At 42.2% G+C, this 14,718-nt stretch overlaps 1 protein-coding gene across 1 annotated transcript in view; it reads right to left on the bottom strand.

Annotated features, from left to right (window-relative positions):
- Positions 1–14,718, bottom strand: part of OCA2 (OCA2 melanosomal transmembrane protein) — a 181,797-nt gene that overhangs the window by 141,086 nt on the left and 25,993 nt on the right. Inside the window, exons 4-5 of the mRNA XM_044449808.1 lie at positions 7,100–7,157; positions 6,028–6,100 (exon numbers count right to left, since the gene is read on the bottom strand). Coding sequence (XP_044305743.1) covers positions 6,028–6,100; positions 7,100–7,157 — 131 coding nt within the window. The remainder of the gene's footprint in view (positions 1–6,027; positions 6,101–7,099; positions 7,158–14,718) is intronic.

The raw sequence follows: 14,718 nt of genomic DNA, 5'->3' as shown, positions 1-14,718 counted from the left end.
TAGCTTACCTGGTACGGGCATAGAATATAGCATTCTTTGCAGGACTAATTTGAAACACTTAACCAGGAGACTCAGTAGTTATGTGTCAATTCAGTAAAGAGCAGCAAAAGGACCTACAAACAAAGGAGTCTCAGCTGCTGTTTTGATGCTGATGTTCAACCATTGCCTTCAATGGAATGAAATAGACTTATTATGAAACACTCCAAGTGGTTATAATTTCAGGAGGATAGGTGACAACAAAAACAATTCCTGTCTTCAGAATGTTCCTTCCCCCACCATTTCTTTCTGGTATTTTTTCCTCTTTAACTTCTGGTCCTATATTTTTATCCTAGCTAATACACTGTCATCCCCCACCCCACATTCAACAAGATACAACACAATATAAATATTTACAAGTTTAAAATTGCTATATAAGACCAAAATAGTCTCTCCTATACTTCTGTTTGTCTTCGCCTACCATCAGTATAACATGCAAATACATCTATTTCTTCTTTGCCTATCTTCAAATGTCTGGCACTATTCAAAGAACCTTTTCTACATGTAGAAACAAGCTTAGAACTTGTGCAAAAGCTACTTTCCACAGGTAAGCAGGCTGTGGAAGAAATGTGAATCTGTGTATACATCCCCATGTAATTTTTTCCCCACATATAAATTATTTCTGGCCTGCATGTTATAAAGTGCATAATTGCTGGTTCAGGGCTTCCATCTCCACATGCTTTGTATGTGTGACTCTCCAGATTATGGCCTTTATATTTTCTACTGTTCAGTTTACTTATAATCCCAACATATTTAAACTTCTTTCAGACCTTCACTGATGGAAGTATCTTCCTCACATTACTGCATACTTGGGGTGCTTGCAAACAGCTCCTAGCTGTACAAAATCGTTCCTTTCCCATAGTAAGTTACAAATAAAATTTTAATTAACCATGAGGCCTGTGCTTCTTTTAATGCATGCATTTCACTCTGTCCCATCTACATGGTGGATATAGCAAATGGCAATGTGAAGCCCTCGTCTTTCCCCAGTATTCAACATTGCTGTACATTCCTTTTGTCTTACATTTTGAGGCAATAAGTATGTTTATGGTGGGTTGTAAGTCCATTGGTTTTATCTGGTTGTTATTGTTAGGTTTAAAATTTTATAATGTACTTTTTATTCTTTATTTCATATGTGTTTTTATCTGTATATAAGTAATTTTATGTGTTTTTATCTTTATTGTAAGCCACCTTGAGACTACAGTAGTAGGCAACATATAAATGAAAGTATAAATAAATTGTATCAGTAAACGTCCTTTCAGGGGAATTTCCGTTCCTGAAATGCTGCAAAGTAGCGAGGTACCATCTTGAAGCAAAGATCTGAAACCAGCCAATGCACTTGTCCCTGCAGGAGGTCCATTTTCGTAGAGGATGGATGGATGCATGGAAGCTATGCTGGATTCTGCCTGCTTGACCAAAGCTCAGACAGGAGGCGACTTGAGAGCCACTGTGGGATAGCAATTAGAGTGCTGGACTAAGACTCAGGAGATTCAGGTTTTCATATCCACAGCCTGAAACTCACTGGGTGACTCTAAGCCTAACATACCTCACAGAGGTATTGTGAGCATAAAATGGAAAAGATGTTATTCCTTATAAGACATTCCATATTAATACAGAATATACATGTATTAATATGAGAGTAATAGTGTTGATCTGTTGCTGCTGGTTGTGCACAGCGGTAAAATGCACAAATTTATCTTTTTATTTAATAAAAGTTAGCTGTGTTATTCCATGATAAAATCACCCCACTACTCCAAATTCCTTATTAATTTTTTAAAGATAGTACCTGAAAATTTTAGGACTTTCTTCTAAACATGCATGGAAATGTGCCCTAAATTATGTTTATATTTGTTATGCTATAGCATCAGGGATGTTGTATATTGATTTGCACCAATTTCAGGAGGAAACTGCAATTCCTACACTTTGGTGTGGGAGGTTACCCCAAACTACAGCACCCACCAGGGGTCAAAAGGGCCCCTCAACCTCTGGAAGTTGCCCACTCCACAACACACATTGATGCGAAATCTGAAACTGACACAACAAAAAGAGAAAGGACCCTGATAAAGCAGGCAGGCCTACGTGCATGCAGCTTGCAGGTGCCTACAGTCAGGTTTGTGGCACATGGCATTTAGCTGCATAAGGTCAGGGCAAGTATTTAAGTCAGTGCAGAAGGTGCCACTTTCAATCCATGCTATCTTCAGGAGCAGCTGGAAAAATTCCTGCCCGAAACCCTGGACAGCTGTTGCCAGTCAGCATCAAGAGGAACAAGTTAGATGAATCAGCTTGCGTTCCTAACTGAACACACCAGTCAAGAAAGGTTTGTGTACCTCCTTGCATCCATATCCATTGTACCTACAGTGAACATCTAAAAAGCCCCAGGATTTCCTAGTTGTGCTAAAATAGGACTATATGTTCTATTCCGACCTTCATCTATATGTCTGGAGATTAAGATAAAGGAACAGCTATGCATAATCCCACTTCTACATCTCAATGCACTTAGTAAAAAGAACTTTTGTCCCTGTGGGTTATATTAAATATTAGTCTGATTTAAGTCCTATCCATCTAATGGATCTACTCTAACACTGGCTACAATCCACTGATTATGAGCTTATGGTGTAGGAAAAATTACTAACCCTAAATTCATGGGGTAAATTGAATGACTTTTTTTCTGCAATAAACAGCCTATACCATATGCATGATGAATAACCAGTAAAATAATTATAACTGGGTTTAAAATATTTGGAAGGGCAAAATGCATTCTTGTCTGAGAGAATTTTTTTAAAGAAATGAGGTGGCATTTGGCTTGATTGACTGATATCTTGTTAACAAATAAGAATCTTTATTACCTTCTATTTTCAGTAACACTGTTTCTAATATGACAATTTGGTCTGTTCCAGCCCTCTGTACACCATTTGCCTTATCAAATATTATAATTTTGCACAGAGATGAAGTTATTAAAGACACAGCATGAAAGTAAATGAGTAATGAACAGCAAAGCAGAGCAAGTAATTTAGAATAGGTCAATAAAACTAAAAAATGCTTTTATATTGGCAAAGAGTGGATATATTTCATTGTTAACTCTAATTCATTCATCCAAAGCATCTGAGGAACTCAGAGGACTCTGCTAAAGCCTTTTTCGTATGTGAAGCAGAGCTATGCCACTATTTTTGCAAAATGCATCCACTGCTCTGCGTACATATGCTAATGAATACACTGCAGTATTCACCATATATATAATGCAATAAATGCAATTGTAGGTGGTGGTGGTGTTGGAAAGGTCACAGGATCTATCATTTTTGTTCATAGCACTAACATTTAGAGTAGCATGACCTAAGTTTCAGTATACCACTGTAATCAGTTTCCTTCCCTTTCTGGGTGCTTGTTTGTTTGTTTTTACTCCAGGCTGGGTGCACAACTTCAGTGCACGGTAATGGAAGCTTAAAAATCAGCTGTATCCCAGTTCACAGCTCTGATCCTCCATGTGTGCTCAGTCAAAAGCACAGGGAAAGAGAAATGTTGCAGAAGACAAGGAGAAGGGCTTGATGTGGAGAGGTCTCAGGGCCGCTGGCACTGGCGTTGCCATTCTACTGGCAGGGTGGATGGCCACTGTTCTTCCGCTATCTGCTCCTCACTGGGCTGTCCTGGAACTTCTTCAGCCACCTCCTCCTCGTATCATCTAGCGAGGGATCCCCAATGCTCTCTTCCTTCCTCTGGCACCCTCACATGGCACCCTCAAGCAAGAAGGTCCTCCCTGCTCTTTCCTGAGGGATGCCCAACATTAACACCCCCTCACTGCAATTGTTAGGGTGTGGTTATTTCTTTGTGTCTGCTTCCTTATCAAGGGCTTTCAAATCTTGGAGAAGAAAGAGTCTGGAATGAGGGGAAGAGGAGTCACATGCAAGGGGGGAAGGTGGGCAAAACCTTTAAAGCCACGCCTTCCAGTAAGTGCTGGAATATTGCTAGGCTGGAACACTGAAGTCTCTGTAGTGCATAGAAGTCACAAACACTGGAAACCCATCAGACATGGAGCTTGAGACAGAAATACTGATAGGACAATGAGCTCGGTGGTTTCCATGTACATCTCTGAAGAATCATACAGTATCAGGAAGATAGGCTGATGCAGATTGACCCCTGATTTTGAGTGTATAGCCCTGAGATCACCAGGGATTGCTGTTTGGAGAACCCCTAAATGAAGGGTCAAGAGATCCTGCATAATTCAATGAGAGGACCATGGGAGCAACTTGGACTGGTTCTCTTCTTCATTTATCAATATTTTACGTTCTTTATATAGACTTGGACCAAATTATTGGAAAGGCTTTACGAACAGCATGCCCAGCACACAGATCATGTCCAGTGAAAGGCTGTTTTTGTGCACTGGCACCAAACACCTCCCACAGTAAAGTCTTTGAGCTCTTAAGCCAATAAGTCTCAAGAACAACAACCTCACCATTTTGGAAAATTACACTCAGGCTATTTAATTTGACTCATTGCCAACAGGGAAATGCATTTGAGATCAAAATAGATTTAAGGCACATCTTAAACATGGAAAATTCCCATCCACTCCAAGGTAGTGTAGGCAGGCTGGAGTTGCAGGGAGTGTGTGTGTGTGTGTGTATGCACATGCGTGCCAGCAGGGGGTGGGGTGTTTACTAGCTTTGCATCTGACAGCAGCCATCAAGCTCAGCCATGAGGCCCAAGTGTGCATTCAAGTGATGGCAAAGCAAGACAACACAATTGGAGGAAAAGAGACAAGTGGAAGCAAGGTAAAGCATGGTACAAATCATGGGCCCAAGAGCTCCTGACTGTTCCAGAAGATCATTCCTCTTTAAAAGCAAAAAAGGTGATTAACTGGGTGGAAGGTTGCTGGGTTCAGAGGAAGGCCTTCCATCCCCTGCTGTTCTATTAGAAATGAAGCTGTTACAGACATGCATGATCCTGCCTTGTCAAAAGGCATGTGAGAAAGTTCCACTTACCTGTGCCAGCTATACGTTCAGAAGGAATGGCAGCTTGCCACTGCTAATCAGACAGCGAAGGGACTCAAAGGAGGAAGAGGGGTACACTTGAGAACACAGTGCTAACAACACACCCCAGTAACAAAACACACAACACACAAGCAAAAAGGTGATGCAGCAAAAAGCCACAGTAGTAATTAGAAGGGGCCTCTGCAAAGACTCAGCATGTCCTGGCCAGAAACATTTTATATCATAGCACTCCATATGTGCATAAGATCTCTTCATTTCTCCCTTTCATTTCCATCAAGCACTGCTTAGTGATGACAGCCCTGCTGTGTGCAGTCCCCATACATTGAGGGGATGCAGCTATACAGATTTTGTTCTTGGTTTGAGTGTCGCCTGTGCTGGGCCAGGATAGCTAGAGGAAGCACGGATCACAGGATCCCTGGCGGGACAACAGGATACATTGAACCGGAGGGTGGCATGCTAGTCCACATGACCTTCGGCAACTGTGCTGCTCTCAGTGTCTGGAAGGTGGCTGCCGCAAGAAACAACAATACCCCAAGCTCAGGCAGGCTGGAGTTTCTGCATCCTGCCATCCATGTGCTGCTCTATAAAGCATAACCCATGCTCCCATTTCAAACTGGATGCTTTCCCCATTTGCCAAACTTAGGTGCAGTCACTGATGCATCCAGTTCTGGAAACTGCATTTCACTTGCTTTGCACTCAACTTATTTTCTTGCAGATATGCAGGAAGCATCGAAAGGAAGTATAAAAGAAAACTATACTGTTGCAGCCTTCATTATCACTTGGGTAGGAAACCTGGGGAACAGATTTGCAAATTAATTCAGTCATTTAAAAGCAGTCCCATGAGGCAGGGTCTGCATCTCCAAAGAAATACATCACTGTCAGTATTTAATTTAGCAACCCACGAGTCAGCAATTTCAGATTAACCATTTTTGAATCAGCCAACTGTCAGGGACTCGGTGCTACGCTGCTGCGCTTTGAAAACCAAGGGAAAAACGGGAATGATAAAGGATACTGTAGCTCTCCACAGGGGACACAGCTAGCATTTGCCAAGGTGTTCTATTTTCAGGATGGATGCTAAGTAAGATCTAAGGACACATGAAATGGATTTACGATAAATTACCAAACATTCACAACCTGATGATAACGTGTTAAGTGAAAAGAAGCTTGATAGTTTCCTATAACAATGCAGAAATGCTGTGGCTTAGCCTACCATCTGAAACTTTTCACATGATACTAAATCTGTAGTCCTATAGTTCCTGGGAGGGCACAGGGAGGGTCAAAAAGACAGCTGAAAAACACAATGGGGAGCCACAAGTTTTAATCCCCAATATATTTGCATGCCAATGTGTTTTGAGAGATGTCTCTTTGTCAAGGACAATAAAATTCTTCAAATCTTAGAACTATCTGCTGCAAACTTTTTTAAATATTTCTGCTCCAAAGGCATTTAAGCCTGGCCATTAAAGAAAGGAAGAGCTACCGTTTGGATCACTCTGACAAGCAGAAGGGAGAGGAGCAAGGGAGGGAAATCCGGGACTGAACTGCACTTTGCCATTGCTTGGTGGCTCTGTCATCTTTGCTGTCCCTGCCTGCTCGGGCAGCTGCTTTTACGGAGGTTTACGCCAGCCAGGTAGTAACAGGAGAAGCAGTAGGGGGCGGCCCCTAGGCATCATTACTTTGCCCCTTTAAAACGACGGTTTTGAAAAGGAAGAATTATATATTAAGTGTGCTACTGAGCCTATCATAGCAGAGGCTGCAATCACCTCGCTGTACTAGCACAGGCAATAGCTTCTCCTCCATCACCCAGCGCCTCTCAAGCCGAGCGGGGAGACGCATTCGGGGAGGGAGCAAGCGCTTGGCAAAGGCTCTGGAGGACGCCTTGTATCGCACCAGTCCTCAGATAACAAACAGGGTCCCTTCGCACAGCAACACTGCGTTGCTGGTTCCACTCATTCTGTTATGGACCACTCAGAGAGCTGTGGTATAGAGTTATTATCCTCTCATCATTATCATTATGAATAATAATTCTCTCAGCGTTAACTTTGAAGAACTGTTACAAAACCAGTCTTTGCAAATTCAGTACTTACAGAGCATAGCACTACAAAGATAAACAGGCCAGAAACCTTGAGGATGCGTAAGCAGCATCTGCTTAAAGGAAGACGAAAGGAAGAAAACAAAATACCTTTAAAATCAATAGTAATGATAACAACAACAACAACGACAATAATAATAATGGGGAGAGAATACAGAGAGGAACATTTATTCCACCCAATTCTGTTACAAACTTCTATTTAGTATTCATGTCATACAGGCAGGGAACAAAGATAGAAAAGAAGTACCATTGTTCCCATTGATCGAAGATTTACCACTGATTGCCCAAGAGTTTTGTGACTGAGTTTTTACACTGTTTTCTGTGGCAAGAATATAAGGAGATGCTGTGCAGCAGCCTTCCCCATGCCGTTGCCCTCCAGATCTGTCAGTCTGCAACTCTATCAGGAATGATGGGCAACACATCCAGAGGGCATCAGATTGGGAAAGCTGCCATATACCGACTGCAATCAATCTAGCCTGTTCCTCTGATTGGCAGCTGTTCTCCAAAGACCCTGCTCTACACAGACCTAAAGTCCTCCCTGCCCTGCTTCTGGTATCTCTGAAAGAGAAACCAAATTTGATGCTAAACCAACGGGTTCCACTGAACCCTTCCATTCTGTCACATCTAATACCATACCTTAATATTGCTTCATGTTTCCTTGTCCCCACACTGAACAGCCAATGATGTAGAGCAGTGGCAGTAGAACATGGGAAGCCATGGCATCACATGGGAAGTGGGATAGAGCTAAATGCTACATCTGATTTGGCCAGGGCCACCTGGCTTAAAAAGACTCAGCAATGAAAAAATCAGCAAGCAAGCGGCAAGATCTCAGGCGTGCCGACAGTGATGAGCTCTTGCCAAGGAATATGTATTAAAATATAATATTTTGCTTTTTTAATTACAGAGCTGCTTTGTATCAGAACAGAGAGTCATTTGGCTAATGGGCGGGGTAGAAATTTAGTTAAAGAAATAAATAAGCCAACAAGCAAGCAAGCAAGCAAACTTGCCCCCCTACCTATAAGAATGTGCCACTATTAGCAATGCATGGTTGCTACAGATTTAAAGCATTTATTTTACACATTTAATTATGTATGCTACAATGGCATCCAATATATTAAAGTCAAGCTTAATTAAATTCTTCCAAAATAAAATTAAAATTATGGTTCCTAAAACAGCCAACCCAAAAGGACAATCAAAACAGAAGCCATTAAATTAATCCTTTAGCAGTCCGGAAGTGTTTGTCCTTAAATAATTAACTTATCTTGGAAAATTGACATGAAGCAATGGAGGGCTTACACTGGGAGAAGGAAGTGCAATCTTATTAATAAACTGTAGCATTTAGAGCATTCTTCCCGTCAAACAACACCCTTTGCATGCTTAGATTTATGCAATCTGTGCCTTTAGCAGCTTAGCAACTAGCCATGATCTGACCTTGACTTGCACTGCAATGCTATGGGAATTTTTTCTAAAAGCCAATCATGCATCTGCACTTTATTTTAAAAGCTGCTTCACACCCCCAGGGCTGCAGCAAAAAGTGCCAGTGACTCATACCTCCACTTCTGTACTTCCAGGTAATATGCATGGATATCTCCCCCGCAAGCTACTCTAGCAGACTGGAATTCTTTCGACTATACTCAGGAGGTATATTTATTCAAGCCTCATAGGTAGCTTTATTCAAAAGTTTACATTAGAGAAAGATAATGCACCATTTCCATATTTCTTGCATCAGTTTATATTCTGATCTAAACCGCAAGTCTAGAAATAATAACCCGCAGATGACAAATAAAATGATACCTTCAAGCAAGGAGTCTTTTTCTACCTTCCCCAAAGCAACATCTTCATAAGCCAGTTAAAAGACATGGGGTGGGGTGGAGAAACTGAGGCTCACCTGCGGTCCCAATTTTCCCCTTTCCACCCCACACTCCAGCCAACAATCACTTAACTGCTTCTCAGGAAACCTGCTTTTGGCTTCTCCACTCAAAGAGATTGAAGTCTTAGTGACCAGAAGCACTTTAAGTTCCAGTAGACTGTCAGTTCACTGGAATGCTTCTCTGCAACTGAATTCAGCCTCTTGCCCAGTGCTTTTTTTGTTTAAAAAAAAAAAAAAAGTGCCGGAACTCATGTCTTGGGGTCACACTTTTACACAATGGTCGCCGCCAGCAGTAAGCACTCAGTGCTCGACCACACGGCCGATCCCAAGCCGAGCAGCGCCCTCACAATCAGCGCCGACCATCAGCACCAACACACAAGCAGCCCGCAGGCGCTATGTTAATGATTTTTGCTGCCCACCTGCTACACAATCACTTGGAAAAATCCGTCAAGAAAAGGTGCCAGAACGCCATTCCGGTGTGTTCTATGACCAAAAAAAGCCCTGGGTTTGCCACTCCTAAAGTAGTGAGAAAGTAATCAGCTTTTTCACTAGCTCAAGAAGACTGCAGCTTCTGAAGCCCTTCTCACTGAGATGTTCCTCTTTGCATGATTATTAATCATCTGTATAGATTGCCCTTGCCTAGACACCCTCAAATTATCCTCCTATTGTCCATATTGGAGGGAAATCTGCAAAGAGGAAGTTTGATAAATCAAGCCAGCTCTCCCAGTGATCTGGAATTAAAAGAGTGCAGACTTGAAGATCACATAAAGCAGTCATATCTGCTGCAGATCTTATCTACTGCATAGATAGATAAGGCAGATGGGAACATGGTCATAGGATCAACCAGAACAACCCAGTCTTCTTTTGCATGGTTAATCACTTGAAGGAAAATCTCTGAAAGAACCTACATTGACACCCTTCCCATATCTTTATTCAGTGGATGACCTACTCATAACAGCACCTTTTGGTTTCTTCTCAACAATTGCTTCAGCTCTCTTTAATCACCATCCTCCTGAGCTGAATTATACTTTTATGTCATAAACAATAAGATCTCGTGTGCTTGAGAGAGAATCTGGCTTCCTCCTTGTCTAGAAGATTCTATGAGTCTGTGTCAGCCTTCCCCAATGTAATTCCTTCTAAATGTTTTGAGCCACAACTCCCAGAATCTCTAGCCATTGGTCATGCTGGTTGCGGATGATGACAATTTAAGCCACAACAACTGGAGGGCACCAGGTTGGTGAAAGCTGCTCTAAGTCTCTTCTGACAGACATAACTAGAAATATCCAGCTTGTAGAAAACAAGCCATTAAAGACAAACACTTGTTGTTGTTGTCAGTCACGAAGTTGTGTCCGACCCATCGCAACCCCATGGACAACATTCCTCCAGGCCTTCCTGCCCTCCACCATCCCCCTCCACCTGCCCTCACACCAACTGCCTCAGTGACTCCATCTAGCCACCTCATCCTCTGCCGTCCCCTTCTTCTTTTGCCATCTATTGTTCCCAGCATTAGGCTCTTCTCCAGGGAGTCCTTCCTTCCCGTTAGGTGGCCAAAGTATTTGAGTTTCATCTTCAGGATCTGCCCTTCTAAAGAGCAGTCAGGGTTGATCTCCTCTAGGACTGACGGGTTTGATCACCTTGCTGTCCAAGGGACTCACAGGAGTCTCCTCCAGCACCACAATTCAAAGGCCTCAATCCTTTTGTACTCAGCCTTCCTTATGGTCCAGCTTTCACAGCCATACATTGCAACTGGAAGAACCATAGCCTTGACTATACGCACTTTTGTTGGCAGGGTGATGTCTCTGCTTTTTAGTATGCTGTCTCGATTTGCCATAGCTTTCCTCCCCAGGAGCAAGTGTCTTTTAATTTCTTGGCTGCAGACTCCATCTGCGGTGATCTTGGAGCCCAGGAAAATAAAATCTGTCACTACCTCCATTTCTTCCCCATCTTTTTGCCAGGAAGTGAGAGGACCGGATGCCATGATCTTAGTTTTCTTAATGTTGAGTTTCAAGCCAACTTTTGCACTCTCCTCCTTCACCCGCATCAAGAGGCTCTTTAGTTCCTCTTCACTTTCTGCCATGAGAGTGGTATCATCTGCATATCTGAGGTTGTTGATATGAGGTTTCACCCAGCAATCTTAATTCTAACTGGTGATTAATCTAGCTCCGCCTTTCTCATGCTGTGCTGTTCATATAAGTTAAATAGACAGGGCGACAGTATACAGCCTTGCCGAACTCCTGAACCAATCAGTGGTTCCATGTCCAGTTCTCACTGTTGCATCTTGACCCGCATATATGTTTCTCAAGAGACAAAGAAGATGGTCTGGTACTCCCATCTCTTTAAGAACTTGCCACAATTTGTTGTGATCCACACAATCAAAGGCTTTAGCATAGTCAATGAAGCAGAAGTAGATGTTTTTCTGGAACTCCCTAGCTTTCTCCATGATCCAGCGTATGTTGGCAATTTGATCTCTAGTTCCTCATCGAAATCCTGCCTGTACTTCTGGTAGTTCTCGGTCCACATACTGCTGGAGCCTAGCTTGTAGGATTTTGAACATCACTTTGCTAGCATGTGAAATGAGTGCAATGGTGCGGTAGTTTGAACATTCTTTGGCATTGCCCTTCTTTGGGATCGGAATGTAAACTGACCTTTTCCAATCCTGTGGCCACTGTTGAGTTTTCCAAATTTGCTGGCATATTGAGTGTAGCACTTTTACTGCATCATCTTTTAAGATTTTGAATAGCTCAGCTGGAATACTGTCACCTGCACTAGCTTTGTTGTTGCTCAGAATTCCTAAGGCCCATTTGACTTCACATTCCAGGATGTCTAGCTTGAGGTCAGTGACCACCCCATTGTGGTTATCAGGGATGTTAAGCTCTTTCTTGTATAGTTCCTCTGTGTAATCTTGCCACCTCTTCTTAATCTCTTCTGCCTCTGTTAGGTCCCTGCCATTTTGGTCCTTTATCATGCCCATCTTTGCATGAAACATTCCCTTCATATCTCCAATTTTCTTGAAGAGATCTCTGGTCCTCCCTATTCTATTGTTTTCTTCCATTTCTTTGCACTGTTCATTTAAGAAAGCATTCTTATCTCTTCTAGCTATTCTCTGGAATTCTGCATTCAGTTGTTTGTATATTTCTCTTTCTCCCTTGCCTTTCACTTCCCTTCTTTCCTCAGCTATTTGTAACGCTTCCTCAGACAGCCATTTTGCTTTCTTGCATTTCTTTTTCTTTGGGATGATTTTAAATGCTGCCTCTTGTACAATGTTGTGAACCTCCGTCCATAGTTCTTCAGGCACTCTATCAGATCTAATTCCTGAAATCTATTTGTCACCTCCACTGTATATTCATCAGGGATATGATATAGATCATACCTGAGTGGCCTAGTGCTTTCCCCTACTTTCTTCAACTTAAGCCTAAATTTTGCAACCAGAAGTTCATGATCGGAGCCACAGTCAGCTCTTGGTCTAGTTTCTATAGAGCTTCTCCATCTTTGGCTGCAGAGCACATAGTCAATCTGATTTCTGTGCTGACCGTCTGGTGATTCTACCAACCTGTGCCCTGCTTCATTTTGTACTCCAAGGCCAAACTTGACTGTTATTCCGGTTATCTTTTGGCTTTCTACTTTAGCATTCCAATCCCCCATGATGATAAGGACATCATTTTTTGGAGTTAATTCTAGAAGGTGTTGTAGGCCTTCATAGAACTGGTCAACTTCAGCCTGCTCAGCACCAGTGGTTGGGGCATGGACTATTGTGATGTTGAACGGTTTGCCTTGGATTTGAACTGAGATCATTTTGTCATTTTGGAGATTGTATCCCAGTACTGCTTTTCCTACTCTTTTATTGACTATGAAGGCCACTCCACTTCTTCTGATGGATTCTTGCCCACAGTAGTATACCTGATGGTCATCTGAATTAAATGCACCCATTCCTGTCCATTTTGGTTCACTGATTCCTAAGATGTCGATGTTCAGTCCTGTCATCTCTTGTTTGACCACATCCAGCTTGCCTTGATTCATGGATCTTACGTTCCAGGTTCCTATGGAGTATAGATCTTTGCAGCATCGGACTCTCCTTTCACCACCAGATACATTTATTTATCTATCTATCTATCTATCTATCTATCTATCTATCTATCTATCATGAGACTTCTATGCCGCCCCATTCGCCAAAGCCTCAGGGTGGCTAACAACCATAAATAAACTTCAATAGAATAATATAAATTAACAATATAAATTAAGTTGCCCTGGCCAAAGAATAAAATGAATAAATAATATTTACAATTAAAATAACATTTGAATAAAAAGGTCTTCACCTGGCGCCAAAAAACAAATAACGATGGCGCCAGACGGACCTCTCTGGGGAGCGCATTCCATAGATTGAGCGCCACCACAGAGAAAGCCCTTCTCCGAGTACTCACTCTCCTAATTTCCTTCATGGAGGGTTCCCGGAGAAGGGCCTCTCCTGCAGATCTCAAGGGGCGGGCGGGCGGGCATATATGGATGTCAGCAACTGAATGTCCTTTTGGCTTTGACCCAGTTGCTTCATTCTTTCTGGCACTACTAGTACTAGCCCTCTGCTCTTCCCCAGTAGCATATTGGACACCTTCCGACCTGAGGGGCTCATCTTCCGGCGTCATATCTTTTTGCCTTTTGGTGCTGTCCATGGGGTTTTCATGGCAAAGATACTGGAGTGGGTTGCCATTTCCTTCTCCAGTGGATCACGTTTTGTCAGAGCTCTCTGCTATGACCTGTCCATCTTGGGTGCCCCTGTACGGCATAGCTCCTAGCTTCATTCAGCTACGCAAGCCCCTTCTCCATGACAAGGCAGTGATCCATGAAGGAGAGACAAACACTTACATTGATCCAATGTGACATAAATATATAATGGGGAAATAGAAAATGAATTCCATACTGCATGAACTCAGGTTCCAGATATGTGTGGACTTCATGTATCTGCAACAGAGAAGATTCCTAATTCTCTGCCATGTGCATGACATGCATACACGCATCATGGTTGTCCTCACTGTGCAAAGCAGCTCTGAGAGCTAATTTTCGTGAGACATTTTGTACTGCTTTTTCAGGTCCAGGAACCTTTTCTGCTTTGCACATTCTCATGGCTGGAAAAGCCCAGGGCACCTGAGAATTGTATGCATTTTATGTAATGATTAGATTTTTATTGTAATTAACATTTTATTAATCAGCGAAAGCAATCCAGTTGACAGTGAATTCAGTTTGTTCCAAGAAAAAAACACTATCACCCAATGACTCTCTACTCCAATAAAAAAATAACAAGTCTGAGGGCTGGAGAGGGAAAAAACACACAAGATGCCTGGAAAAGTGAAATTTACTGTCTGTCCTATGAAACAAGAGGCCAGGTGGAAAATTGGACAATCTTCTGAGAATGTTTATTGCATTATAATATCACCTATTAAGCAACTCCCAAATCTGTGGAAATTTGAGGGGCAGATTTGAGGGGCAATTTTTTAATCCCATATACTTGACAACAGATAGGTGCATTCATCTATTACAAATGAGATCCAGTTCTCACCATTTCACGCATTACACTTTTGCTGATAATACAGATATGTGAATTCCTTTTGCAACCTGAAAATGCAATGTAGCTGAAAATAGAGGCAATTTTCATAACTGTGAAAAGTTTGCCCCCATCTTTCAAGCATTTTACAAGGATTTTTGCAAAGTGGAATAGAAGTGTTAAGCCTAGTCAGGGAGAGGGGGAGAGAGAT

Source organism: Varanus komodoensis, unplaced genomic scaffold (assembly GCF_004798865.1).
Source record: "Varanus komodoensis strain SLA01 unplaced genomic scaffold, ASM479886v1 scaffold1, whole genome shotgun sequence".
NCBI classification, from domain to species: Eukaryota; Metazoa; Chordata; class Lepidosauria; order Squamata; family Varanidae; genus Varanus; species Varanus komodoensis.
The sequence above is the reverse complement of the archived record's forward strand: the minus strand, read 5'-3'. Positions and strand labels throughout refer to the sequence as shown.